Source organism: Vidua chalybeata, chromosome 4 (assembly GCF_026979565.1).
Source record: "Vidua chalybeata isolate OUT-0048 chromosome 4, bVidCha1 merged haplotype, whole genome shotgun sequence".
Lineage (NCBI taxonomy): Eukaryota > Metazoa > Chordata > Aves > Passeriformes > Viduidae > Vidua > Vidua chalybeata.
The window spans coordinates 66,324,906-66,339,924 of record NC_071533.1 but is presented as its reverse complement, the minus strand read 5'-3'; the positions used below and the strand labels follow the sequence as shown (position 1 = coordinate 66,339,924).

The window sequence follows — 15,019 nt, the reverse complement described above, 5'->3', positions numbered from 1 at the left end:
ACTTTCCAGTGCAGAATTTATTACAGGCATTTAATTTCAGATGGTATTACTCAGTTTTAACATGTTTTCCTTTGTTTGTTTCTCTGATTAATGCACTGTGCCTTCTCCAGAGGTCAACACATTTCTCTGCCTCCACTCAAAAACTTCCTGTGGTAAACCGGCCCCAGTTTCACAACTGCTGTATAATAAAGTGACCAATGCTCAGTGGTCCCACAGAATTCAGTGTGATCCATTTTGGATCGAGATGTCTGCTTGAAAAGACATCTCACCATGTAATAACCAGTGAATGTACTCAACCATACAACAGAAGACAATATTCAAAGCAGGGTGACAGAGCTCTGGTCTCTTTGTTCATTTTAAGCTTCTTAATTTTTTAGAGTTTTAAATCCCAAATCCTGATTTTATGTAGTGATGGATTTGCAAAATCCCTAAACTCTCAAATCAAGAAATGTGTTGCATTGTCAGTTTTCTGCCATGATCCTACATGACTGTGGAACATGTTAAGTTCTTCAGTTCTAAAGTTCAAGAGCACTAGGTACAAATTATTTCTCAGAAGACAAGCAATGATTTTACTGCAAAAGAGTGCTACTGTCATTGTTACCAACATATAAACCCACTATATACACACACATATATAAAGAACAGCCAAATCAATTAGTCTATCTTAGGGTTTCTTTCCTCTACATTGCCTCCATTCTTATGTCTCAGTGTTTTACTTCTGGCTGTTACCTACACTAAAGCTGGAGTCAAACTTTTTCATTAAGTGTCTGGCTTTTATTATCAAATTTTTCAATAATGAAGTAGTTACTACAGCCGGATTTTGAAATTATTTTATTATTTTGCATATTAACTAGGACCTTAGGGAGAAGTTAGTACTAATTCCAAGAAACATTTTTTTTCCCAATAATGCAATGCTGTAAATGAGCTCCATCCTTGAAGTGCTCTGCGAGCATCGGGACTGAGCACAGGGGGGAGCCATTTAGTCATAATCTTGAAATTGCATCAAAGGAACTCTACAACAGTGAAAGGCAGAATTGCTACCTGAAAATACACATGTAAAGGAAGAAGCTACTACAAGACACACAGAAAGTGCTTTTACATCAATGCCACTTCATTAAATCTGAGTGATATTAAGAAGAGCAAATTATTTCCACAAATGCAATGTTACTGAGCCAAAAAGATGGTAAAAGCAACAATACCTAAACATCCAGCTAGTTCATAATCACTTATAGACCTGTTTGATCTTAGAGCAGCAGAACAGAAAGATTTTTATCAAATGATAATCTACCTTTTTACAGAAATAAATGCTATAGAGAGTTGGTAACCAGCACTGGTGTGGAGGGCACCCACAGAGATTATTACCTGCTTTATGGTGAAGTCATTAATAAGATGATGATTGTGTTCATTCAAGTTGCAGTGCAGGGTAACACAGTCACTGTGGAACAGCAGGTCCTGCAAAGTGCTCACCCGCTGCAGTCCCAGAGCACGCTCCATGCCATCCGAGAGGTATGGGTCATAGAAAATCACACTGAAGCCAAAGGCTTTGGCACGTAGAGCTACTGCTTGCCCAACACGCCCTAGAACAAGATAAACATGCCGTGAGAGCAGATGTGAAGCAGCTGGTGGGTGTAAGGTGGCCTCCTCCTGCCCAATGGGAACGCTTGGATCAAACCGTAACGTTTTGCGCAGCGACTGGAAGGGCAGAAAAGGGAGGTGTCTCCCATCCCACTCAGAATCATCACTGGGATCAGAAATGGTTCATCTGGACTGTTTCACACTGCCTTGAAACAAAGCAGGAGGTTTGCACCTTTTGTCACCAGATATGTGAAATGCCAGAAGATGTCACGTAATCTGCAATAATCTGTGTAATGCAAGGCTTGCCTGCTGGGCCTGTTTATGGCAAAACACCACTGCCTGTGAACACATCCTGCCAAGGGCTTATCCTTACCCATGTCAAACCAGCTGGCTTTAATAAAAAGCTATAAAACTAATCCTCAAAAATGGATGCAGTAACATAAATTGTTTAATCTGAAGCACAACCATTCTCAATACATGGAATCTCCTTTCTGGTATTTTCTTTCATTTTGAGTAACATCCTTCCAGCATTAAAATACCTACAAGGATCCTGTCATCTAAAGCTTTAAAATAAATTTTATTCAGCTATCTGAATGAAAAATAAACACAGTACATCATATGGCAACTAGTTAAGAGGAGCGCTGTCCCATTTGGAATTGACACTGAACTTTGCTTTTTTGTCTCACTTTCCTTACTCTCATATTTCAGAGCTGTGCCCAAAAGTGCTGTATGGGCATGACTCCATACCACATGTACCTGGAGGCGTGTACTTCCCTTTGACACACTACCAGTGAAACAGAGAGGAAAAATCCTCTGAGTACATCTAATGAGTTACAGGCATTTTGAAGAGTGAGAACTAACACACTTTTCAAGTTAGAAGTTTACAGATCAGGTATTCACATTAGAGTACTACAAATGTTGGATAAAGATGTTTCAAAAGCATCACTTGACACACCATAATAACAATGCCTAATTTAAAAAAAAAAAAAAAAAAAACAAAACAAAGAAAAAGTCAACAAGTTTTCCTTTGAACATTTAAGTTTGCTCAAAAAAGCATCAAATGACCCAGGGAAAATCCCCATCTCTTTCCAATTGTGCTTGAAGGGATTTCCCTCTGCTTTTCAGTTTCTCTTTGAATAAACTTCAGAAGCCACAGGAAGAAAGATTTTTGCTGATCACTTAATGTGAACACAGGAATTCTGCAGTGCTTAGTGACAGATGTGCTTGGAATATTAAACCGTGTATCAATCTGACAGGGCCTGTCTGCTTTTCTTTGGGGACACCAGGTTAGAATACTCCTCAAGATCTTTCATTTCAACACTTGCATGCATGTTATTTGTTTGCTTTCCAAGATGTTTTTATAAATTTGAATTAGAAAATTTTCAACACAAACACTTCATTGTTTCCAAATTTTGGCATGTTCACAGCTCAAAGAATCAGTCACATAACTGTAGATATTTTTTTGGTTTTTTTTAACAAAGCATGTAACTGTTACTCCATCTCCATTCATTTTCACATGCAAGATTCTGTCATCTGTTCTTTTTTTTACACTTTTTACAACACTAATACCTGAGGGGATTCACAACAGCAAGATCTCTTACAACAGCATCTCCAGTTAAAGCTACTCTTGATTCACCCCCACCCGGGCTAATAAACCAAAGCCTTCTTCAGTGGGCACAGAAGTTTCCTTCAGAAACACCAGGGAATCACATCTCTATTTCTAACCAGAACTACCCTATAACAAATATTTTATGGGCTAAAACTCTTCTGGAAATGACAATCTGTATTTAGCCTTAGTCATTAAACAAGTACACAGCTGGACACAAGGAATTTGCCAATTTCTTTTTAAATTACTAAATGACATAAAGAACAATCACAAAACTATGACCTTCTTTTTTCCTTTCCTGAAAACCTTCAATTATTTAAGAATCTCCTGGGCATGAGGGGTGGTTCAAAACCTACCTCAACACACTGAGGACAATACAGCACACAAAGCATCCCACCTTTGGGACAGCTCTATGTTAAGAGCATATCAAATTGTTATGAATATTCATGGCTGCTTCCAGGGAGGGCAAAATCTTAAGCTCAAAACCATAAATTAATTTATTAGTTGGCAGTGTGAGAAGAATGCAGAAAATGAATGTTGCATACAATTGCAAAAATAGCAGAAAGCAAGAAAAGCATATTTTCAAGGAAATCAAAGTTCTAGCAAGGCCCATTCATCAATTCAGAAGAGAGACCCAAACACCCAAGTCTCCTGTTACAGCCTCATCTATTCCAACTCCCCTGCAAGTCTCCCAACTCCCCTCAACCCTGAAGTCCCAATTTATAGATGTGTGTGACCTTGACCCTGCCAATGACCTGATCTGAGTGTGACAGTACAGCAGCTGCAGGTCAAGGACCCTATCAGCCCTCGGGCAATGCACACTCATCCTATGCTGGTATTGCTAAGTTTTATAAAATGACCTTGATACCATGGAAATGATGATGATGACCTGCCTGAAGACTTCCATGGAAAGAAGAAGTGCTTTCACTTAGCAGCTCTTCCCTGCCTGTGCAACAGCAGTTGAGAATATGGGTAATTTTTTCTCCTTCCTGGAGAACTCTGAAATATGGAGAGTGTTGTTCTGTTACGTTTCCTGCTGAGCACATTAAGAGAGCCAGTAGGACTGCTAAGAGTAGATCATTTATTGCAGAGTAATACCACCCAACTAAAACCTTATTTACTAATAACACAGGTTAATAATTTGGCTGAGCATCTAGGTAGGGCAGTGTGACTATTGAGAGAACAGAGCAGGTGAGGAAAGACAAACTGAGTGATGACATTCACTGTGATGTGGAGACAAATTTATTTAAAAGAATTTCACCTTTCTTGGGTGAGGAAATGCATTAGTCATTAGTCATCAGCATTTCTCACTGAGAAGGAAGGCAAAAGAGTGCAACTTCATTGCTGTAAAATTATCATTAGAGCAGAACCAGGGCCAGATGTCTATTCATCCAAGTACTTACGTGCTGCTGCTCATAAATATTCCTTCTTAAAAAAACCCACAAACCCCTACATTTCTAGACACAAGGTGAAAAGGTAGGGTTTTGTTTTTCCTTTTTTAAATGCAGGGCTTATTATCCACACTTGTGATGCATCACTTAAAATGTAGGACACGGGATAGTAATAAAAAGTGACAAAGACAGCTGTTAAATGATGTGCTATTATTATTTATGTAAGGCTCAAAGAATCAGACACTTCACAAAGACAGAAAGAGGCATGGGCTGTGCCCTAAGGAGCTCAGGAGCTAACCAAACAACACAACAATGACGGATGGGATCCAACAAGCACATGAAGGAGGCGTTATGCTGTTGAGTCTCTGCTTACCTTCAATACAAGCAGAGGATGAGAGATGGGGTTAACTTTAAAGGAGGAACACAGAGTAATAGGATTAAGCAGGACAGACCAAGTGTCAAAGCAGGAATACGCATGAGAGGAGGGAAAGAGAGTGGGTGATGGAAAGAAGGCAAGTGAGTCACGAAACTTGGCTAGATCAGTGGATAAGGAAGTGAGTAGCTGAAACTTTGGAGACAGTCATTCCCTAGCACAGAGATGGGCAAGAGCTAGGGTGTTTCTCTTTGGCAAAGAGAAAAGCCCAGGAGCAGATGTTAAGAAGGTCTGCTGTTAGCTGTTGCAGCAGCAGTGATAAATTTAAGCAACCCCCTGCAGAAGAGACCACAAGTTTTAAGACAAGAACAGAGAAACACAGCTGTGGTTGAGAGGAGATGATCTCAGACACATGTTAACGACAAAGGACAGACACAGAGACGCTACACTGAAACAGAGGAAAGGGCTGAGCAACAGATGATGAGAACTGTTTATTTTGTGTGTAATACATTCATTTCATAGCATCTGGGTGGATCATCACTTCTGACACTGACATGTCTAAATAATAAACTGAGGCAAAACTTCAGATGTGGGGAGAGGCCACTAGTGAAGAAACACAACCTAAGGACAACAGTCTTTGGTTGCAAATCCATGTTTGAGTCTGACTCAAGACAGCTAACCTCTTGCAGTGATCTGTACTAGAAAAGGGCACACATCACAGCCAAAATGCCTGAAGTGCTCACACAGAAATTCTGGTAGATCTTCTAAGTCTACATTTTTACTCTTCATTAATACATAGATTCATAGGAGTTTGTTAAGACAGGTCCAACTCAAAGTGTTGTGCCTATTCACACATATGCACAAGGAGGAAGAGTGGAAGTTTTCAAAAGTGACTTCACAATTTAGTACTCTTTGAAATTGAGAATATTCTACGGTAGGAAATAGATAGGAACAACAAAAGGCTAGAGATAATGGCTGGTCAATAACTGTAACAGAAGGGTGCCCTTAAAAATCAGATTTTACTAAATCTGCTACTAGCCTTTTTAGTGTAACATGCACACAAAAGACTTGCTTTTTAAAACTAAACCTAGGATTTTATAAAGCTTTATACACATACTGGCAATCTGATTACCCATTTATTCCTCTATACTTTTCAGTCATCGAGAACAAAACCAGCAAAACTCATTTACAGAAGTCAATGATGAAAGACCTTTTCTTTCTAATCTCAAGTCTGAATTTGTTCAGTAAAAACACCAAACTGAATGACAACAGCACAGATATCTCCAGCAAATGTGCACGCTGCATGTGAGCCAAAGCTTAAGTTTCAAAAACCAGGTATGCATTTCCATTTTGGAAACACTGCAGGCAACTGTCTATGATTTAGGTAAAGATGCTGTGACTGTGAGTACAATAATCACTGTGTGTTTAAATGAGATGCATAATTACATTAGTATAGATTTGAGAAAGCAGCTTCATGACTATCTTCCTGAAAGTCATATTTTAAAGGTAATTCTTTGATTGTGAAGATGGTCCTAGTGTATTGCATGCTCATTTAAATGAGTACTATGTAAGACCAGGCTATTTTCAGCTTCCAAAAGTAAGAGTTCGTGGTTGGAGTTACTTGACAGCAATGTGTAACTGGAACAGTCATTTAAATATGAAGCTTTGTTGTCAAAATCACATTACTAATTCCCGTGGATGAATAGCACAGCAATTACATCCACAGTCTATCAGATCTGTGTAAGACAAGCATATGACTGAATAATTTTTATATAGAAACTGACTTGCTTGTTTTTCTTCTCTACTTCTGTAACAGACAGTAATTAATTCATCTCTAGCAAGCCTGTCCATCTGCTGGATGTTGAAAAACATTTAGGGTCACTCAGAGAGGTAAGTAGGTGATTTTATTAGGTCTGGAAACATTTCAAAATTTCTTGCATATATTCTTCCTCTCATTAGAGTTGAAATACTATTTCAGCTCCAGCTCAATCTAATGCACACAATAACTGCTCTGCAGGGTGTTACTGAAGCAAAGACTTCTTAGTTATGTAAAAAACGGTAAAAGGAAGAAAGTCCAAACAAAACCAGATATGAAAATGGATAAGGGATAAAACATACACATGCAACTGGACTGAAGTAGCAGGATCCTTGTCCTGGAAAAGGGAAGTGATGATGTCTCCTCTTACAAGCAGTGTGCCTGACAGCAGGCAAGATGGCAATGGAAAGACACACAGAAACTCAAAGAATTGAGAGAACATTAGCAATAAAATAATTTTTCAGAGGAAAATCGTTATGTCTAAAGGGAAAACATTTGAGCTATATAATCATCAGGAATGAATGCTTGACAAGGAGTGAATAAATGTTCCATTTTTATAGCTCAAATCTTTACCTTTTTTTTAAGCAATGGACAGCAAAGAGCATGAAACCACGTACAAAGACAACGTACCTAATCCAATAATGCCCAAGGTCTCCCCTCTGATCCGGGCAGCTCCAGAGGCCACTTCCCGAATCTGTTCCACGCTCTGTACCCTCGTGCCTTCCCGCAGGGCCTGGTGCAGCCAGGTGGTTCTCCTGTACAGGTTCAGGATGTGGCACATGGTGGAATCTGCCGTTTCTTCTACGGAGGCGGCTGGCACGTTACACACGGCGATCCCTGCAAGCAGGGGGAGAGGATGCCAGATGCCAAACAATGCTTAACTTTTTCCCATTTAACAGCAATACAGGAGCATGATGTTTAAAATCACACGTATTTCAACAGGTCTTGCACAAATACGAAGTTTCTGACTGTAATGACAGGCAGAACACCTGACATAATAGTTGACAACTATGTGCCAACTTGTATCTCTGATTTCTTATTACGCATTATTGTGATTTTATTTATTGCAAACTAAGGCAGACAGTAAAAAGGCCACTGAAACCACAGAAGGAAAGCACTGAAGATGTCTGATAGTTTAGAATATGTGTCTTGGTAAACATTTTACATTTCCACTGATCTTGGTGTTTTGAATAGCAAGAGAAATCTGCCTTGCTCTCAACAGTGTGGACAATGATCACAATTTAGGTTTAATTGTGTGAGTTACCTTTCCACCATTGGACAAATACCCTCCCAAAAGCTATGTGTGCAAGTTAAAAAAAGGATAAAATAACTTATAATAACAGCAACTCTTATAAAGCCTTCACAGGATGACTTAGTAATTCAGTGTAGGTAATCATGATACAGGAAAGGACAATCTGTCACATATTGCACACGGGTTTTTAGAATTACAACAAACAACAACCCCAGTCCCCCACATTAAAGGGAACCCATCTAATAGTCAATAGGAAAATGCAAAATCTGCTTCTGCATGGCATGCAAAGGCAATGCCAAATAAGTCCATGTTCCTAACAGCTGAAAAGTTACCAGGTACCATAACATCAACCAGCTTGAAGTGTTACAGACTTCCACAGAAAACTGTGGAAGGTGGATTATTGATTCAAGACTCACAATAAGCCTATTTTACTTCAAAAAACAGATGAAGGAATAAGTGATTGTAATTACATGCAAATTATTCCATTCTGCTTTTTACCTTCCAGTACTCAATACACAGCAGTTAAACAAAATGCTTGAAAAACTCTGTGTCCTTTTTGACTTGTCTGTCTTCAGTCTTTCCATGTACTGCATGTTCTCTCTCTAATCACCAGCTCCCACAAATGTTCGTGTCTCAGTTCTGCTAACTGAGACAACAAACAGCACACAGTATAATTTCATGGTGGAGAAGAAAAAAAAGTGTTTTGTATCCTAAAAACACCCAAGAACAGTTTTTACTGTTTGGGATTTTACATAACTAAATATTTAGTAAGTCCTCAGCTAATACTGGAGTATCTTAGGAAGCAAAGAAGAATAAACATTCTCTTCAAAAACAGCATCAATAGTAATATGACAAATAATAAGCTCATGCTATATTTATCTATGTTTTACATTCAAATGCCTTTATTCTGCTGCCCAGTACTTTTTTACAGCTTTCTCTACATCATAAAAGCCTGCCCAAGGAACTTACAGAACTATTTTTCTTTCCTCTGCTGTAGAGATAAACCTGTCTGCTGAGTCACTGCCCTTAAGACTTACAAGAAGATATACCAGCATCATTTGCTGGAATATTAATCTTGGCATCCTGCTAACATCAACAGTAGAAGGAAATTCACCATTTTTAAAATGGGGGAAAAAAGCTCAATGGGAGGGAGAGGTGAAAATACCATCCCTCCAAGTACCTCATATTAATACTTGCATTTTTTTATACAAGAAGTCTTTTTTTTCATGGAGCAACAAAGCAGGTTTTCGATGGCAACACAAATTTAATAAATGTGTCTCCTAATAGCTACCATCAACAAAATTATGCTTTAAAAGGAACTTAAAGAATTATATTATGTATTTGGGAAGAGGAGTAATATACCTTCTTCCCTAATAGGTTCCCTTAGGAAATGGAGGGAACAAAAGTCAGAAAAATTCTCTCCTGAATGGCAGGAATTTATTTTTCCCAATTTTTCTTCAACTCTAAAAGCAGCTAGCTCATTTTTGAAAGGCAGAGACATAGCAAACCGCAAAAAGCAGCAAGAGAGAGGCAAGGAAATGAAGAGACATTTCACATGGGAAAAGACAGCACATGGGAAAAGACAGCACACTCTCATCTCATATCCACTGAACAATGCTTTCCCACTGCTTTCAGTGATTTTGTGCACAGGTTCAATGCTGAAAAACACAGGAGTCAACAGGCATTACCTGGGCTCCCACTTCACTTGCATCTAGCTACACCCACAACTTGTAAATATTTTCTAGTCAACTATTAATAAAGTGGAGAACAAGCATGTTTTATCCAAAAACACATACTTTCATGCTTTGTGAGAAGATTAAAAGTGCTAATATAAAATAATGCTTAATAGGAAAAGCTGCCAGCTCTATGAAAAGTAACTCAAGAAGTTACTACAGAAGTTCAGGAATACATTGGACTCTGGTCTAAATCTACATTTCAAAAGCAAATCAAAGCCTTTTACAAAGAGATCACTCTCACATTACCTCCTTAAGATTTGTATTACTTACACCAGTTCAACAAATGGAAGGTTCTTTGTCAAAGTAATATTTCATTCCAGCCATTTCACCCAAACTTAATATTAAAATCAGAGATTTTACTGTAATCTTTCCACCATTTACTGGCTTTTGACAGAGTGGACAATAATATTTTGTACATTAAGGGATACACAAACAGGTTGGACCCTCAACTTTACAACTCCGTCTAATCACAACAGAGGAACTGAATGATGAGAGGAATGTGGCCATTTAACATTTCATATGAACAAGAATTTCCCAAATCTGCTGTGTACTCTAGCTTTAAGAATTACGTGGCTGCACTTAGTTTGTAACTTGGGTTACAATCCAGCATATAGACCTGCAGAAGAGACAGCCAGCAAACCTTCAAAGATCTTCCTCTTATCAGGGATTTTCTCCACAAACTGGGATCCTGACTGGTCTGAGCCTTTGATCTGCACCTACATTTTAGCTTTTGATCTAGGATTTTACCCCAGGCCAATCTCTCCACACACACAGGTTTTCTGAGGCTCACAACACGTGGCCAGTTAAAGCAGGCAAAACACAGCCTTGCACACTTTCAGCCCTGACCTGATCTTTATAAAATTCAGCAAGGAGTGGTTAAGGCTCTACCACCATTACAACAGGTGAGTATTTGTTTATCATTAGCCAATAAACAGACCACACTACAGCTCCTCGCTACATCAGTGGGGCTACTACTAGGACAGAGCACTGCCACACTGAAATGAATATTTCCAAGATCTTTCCAGAGCATAATGGGAAACATACTTGTCTCCACAATCTTGGAAAAGAAACAAAGAAAATCTTTACTCCAAGTGGTAGGCTGACCTTTAGATTATAGGTAGGAGATAGTTTAACCTAAAGCAAGAAAAGTACAGATCAGATGGTTGCTTTTCTTACAGTCAAACATCAAGCACCACCGCTTCATAGCTCCAGTAGCTGAATTTATTCTGAAGAAGCAACAACTGATTCTCCTATAAAATCAGTATTTCTATTTTATGGACTGCTTTAGTACTAAATCTCATGCATCATAAATAAGTCTCAGACATTGATAATGATCTAATTGTTTATTCAAACAGAAGTAGTATGCCACAGTGATGGAATTATATTTTGTAATTAGATTACAGCAGTAGTAGTTAAAATATACAATTGGGGTAAAAAAGAAAGAGATGAAAAATTATGGCCTTACTCCTTGGGTTTATATTGAGCAGGCAGATTGTCATCCTGCCACAAAGCTGTTAATATTATCACTTAATTAACTAATGCTAGTATCTCCATAATGAGTTTTATACTCAGATGGGAAAATTATACAGCTTACATATGATGCTAGTATAAAACACACAGAAAACATTAATACAAAGATTTAGATGCTATCAGATTTCTGGAGGCAAGTATAAGATGCAAAACAAAGTCTGTAATAGCCATACCTAAATCTCCAGCAGATTTGATGTCAATATTATCAAAACCACTGCCAATTCGGACAATTATTCGAAGTGCTTTAAATTTCTCCAGGTCTTCTCGAGTTAAAGTTATAGTGTGATACATCAGTGCACCCACTGCTTCATTTAGTACCTATAAATAAAATGGAAGAAAAAACAGTTGGTTTTTTTTGCTTTCACAGAATCCCAGCTTTATCTCGCACACATATTCTCAAGTATAAAAGACAGTAAAAGCATTAAAGAGAGATTCAGGGTTTTTTTTGAAGGTTATTTTTCCAAGTATCTCCCAGCCTCTTGGTAAGTCTTTTTCATCTGAAGTCTCCATTCTAGCATGATGGGATCAGCTTCAAAAGAACTACGTGATCTGTACTTGTATTCTTAATAAGAGGGAAAGCTCTCCTCATTCCCCCAGAAATGCTCTGCAGTACTGACCCCAGGTACAAGTGCCACTGGACTGCAACTTCACACACAGAAGCAGCACAGCACAGGAGCCAGCACTCCCCACAAACAGTGAGTACTTTATTCTTAGGCAGCTGATATTCAGCTTTGAATGGAGCAACAGAGCAGTGTCTCTTCACCACACACAGTGGTACAGGCATTCACTGCCCTATTAAACCACTGGATACCTGAACAGAAAACATTCAGCGATGACAAACCCCTTCGACAACAGAGACTGAAATTGGTCACTTCAGCTCTCACTGATGGAAACTGGATATCACAGAAACTGATATTAACTGAGATGCCAAACGACATTATCCAGTAAAATCCAAAGCCTCTGAGAAATAAGAAATTGCATGAAAGCAAAAATGCTGCAGGAAAAGCCCCAAAACTTGTGAGAGCACCAAAAAAGCTAAAATAAAAGATAGTCAGAATCCCCTTACAAACTAAATTATGTTAAAGTCCATCCAACCTACACAAGAGCACTTAAGACCAAGGGGTGTGGAGTAAGGAGAGGGAGAGGAGAAGAGGTGTGGAGAAGGGAGCCAGACATGCCCAGCAGTTTTGAATTCTGCTACCAAACAGTGCCACTACACCCCACACAGCTGACAGGAATTTATTTTTCAGACAGCAAGGAGTATTTTCCTTTTTATCTGCAAATTGCATGATTTTACTTCTTCAAAACACTTCCCTGTGCTTGTACCTTCAATGCATTAGCTAATATACTAATTGTTCTACAAGACACAAAACATGCACAAACCATTTCAGTAGCTAAGCCAGCTGCAATGACTTCAAGAGATTCCTATGACACACTTCACATAAAAGTGCTGCAGAGGCTCTAAATTTCTTATTCAGACTTTTTGGTATGGTACATGTACAGATTCTGTCACCTGAATTATTTCTGCTCATATGAGCATTTCCTAGTGTAATGCAAGGTCAGTAAAAATAATCAACATACATAATTTAAAAAAAACTATTTTAGCAAAGCAGAGTCTTGCACACAGAGGATTACAATTGCTGGAATCCAGGATCTGCAACAGCGTTTAAAAATACATAAAGAAAAAAATTAAAAGAAAATAAAATCAAACTCTATAAAAAATGAAAGAAAAACACTTATTACTGAATACTTCACAAAATTATTTATGCTATTTCAACATGTGTTTCTGGACTGAGAACTTCAGTTCTAACTCAGATAAAGACCAGATTCCTTTGAGCAGAATTTGCATTTACTAGTAAGAACTGCAAAAAAAATTACAAATTACACATCCTTCAAGAATGCAGCTACAACATAATTCAAAGACCAGCTGTAGGCTCAGATCTTATAAAATGATTACACACACACAAAACTCCTTGATTTTAATGTTGCACAAAAGTCCTTTGGAGATTACAACCAGCAGCTCCCAATCAGAAAGGCTGCACTCACCAGAATGCACTACCTTGAGCTGTTACACAGGGCTAATAAAAACCCAAAATAGTTTTTGGGTTTGCTTTTCCAGTGACATTACAGCTGGCATGGACCAAGCCTGAGGTATCCTACACAAGAAACAGCCCCTCTTAGGATCTGAAAGCCCACCTAAAATGCCCTTAGGTTATTTCTGCTCCCACTGGAGGCTGAAATAAAATTGTTCAAGGGTCTCCCAGCCTCAGTAATGTGGAAATTTCTTCAAATTCAGTTGCTTCAAGCCTCAAGGTCAAGTTATGATATTCTGGGTGTCGCCAACAAGCCATCTCCCCAATTCTATGTTGTATCATTTATTTTCCCCTGCCCCTCCAAGGGTTATTCTGGATGCCTGTGCTGCAGGAGAAAATATCATCTGTGTAGCTGTCAGATAAGCAAAAATTGAAGAAGCTTAGAAGTTGTAAGGACACACCCCTGAGGCTCTGTGAGCCTCCTCTCCCAGACTGGAAAAGGCCCATGGTGGGTGTATTTTGAGGGTACAAAGCTGCCACTGGTCTAAGGACTTCATCCAGCAGGGGTTAAAGCACAGCTGAACTGGCTCAGACATTTGTGTTTTAGTATCAGAGTAATTCACTTTGGAAAGCAGATTTTCATTTCATAATCATGCATATTTTATCAACTCAGCCAGTCAAGACTGGCATTTGGACTCTACGAGCACTGGTGTGGACCCATTATGACACATTTTTTGGGCCCATCTAGGTTATGGCTTGGCACTAGGAGGAGACAGAAAAGTACTGGAAAGCTTGGGAATGTGTTCAATAAAAGGGAAAATATTTCCTAGCTATAGCTTAATGCTGACACTAGCCATTTCCACGGGCAGTTATTTACCCATCACATGGGATATGGAACAAGCAAATGCAAGTGACAAATCTTTTAGAATTTCTTTTTAGTGACTGAGCCTCTCCTAGGATTATGGGCTAGTTAGCAAGGAAATACACTGCTAAAAATGCAATACCCTGCAAGTGTGTATTTTCACATTAATTTGATAATTTAATTATGTTACTGCTTTTTGCTACTGGACATGTGATTGAAATATGCCAAAAAAGTCAGAAAATAATAGCAGAAAACCTGAAGTTAGAAACATTCAGCATTGGAGAATGTTAATAAAGCCACTTAAATTTAAAAAAACAGTGAAAGTTTCTGTATTTTGGAATTATTTGCATAACTTATATTCTCAATCATTATTAATCATATCAATCATATATTAAATGAACACAAGGAAGTTTGACAAGTCTTTCAATGAGTAAAATAGAACACATGAAACTGACATCCAGCATAAATACCAACAATTCCAGAAAATGCAATGATCTTTAGGAATAAAAAAAAAAAAACCAACCAAAAAACTCTGCATAGGAGTAATTCACTGATGATTTAACAAAAGAGATGGATGCATTGAGAAAATCAGGGAGAATATGTAATTTTTCCCATCATTTTCCATAATGAACCTTTTTTTTAACAAATTCAAGAACAATTTTATTACAGGGAGATCAAACTTGTGAGCAAGATAGCAGGCAAGGCAGACATTCCAGACCAGCCTGTGTATGTGGCAGTCAGACCATGCTCTTTGATGATTTCTTGCAAGGAAAGGCAATGGAAAAACCTGACAGAAAATGAGCAGAGTCAGCTGTGTTCCTCCAACAGCCATTCCTGCTTCCATC

The 15,019-nt window shown here is 38.4% G+C and overlaps 1 protein-coding gene across 10 annotated transcripts in view; it reads right to left on the bottom strand.

The window, feature by feature from the left end:
- The window catches only part of CTBP1 (C-terminal binding protein 1), a 234,140-nt gene that overhangs the window by 15,309 nt on the left and 203,812 nt on the right, over positions 1 to 15,019 (bottom strand). For all 10 annotated transcript variants that reach the window (XM_053940072.1, XM_053940075.1, XM_053940071.1 and 7 more), the window contains 3 exons: positions 11,453 to 11,597; positions 7,392 to 7,598; positions 1,363 to 1,577 (listed from right to left, as the gene is read on the bottom strand). In XM_053940072.1, coding sequence (XP_053796047.1) covers positions 1,363 to 1,577; positions 7,392 to 7,598; positions 11,453 to 11,597 — 567 coding nt within the window. The remainder of the gene's footprint in view (positions 1 to 1,362; positions 1,578 to 7,391; positions 7,599 to 11,452; positions 11,598 to 15,019) is intronic.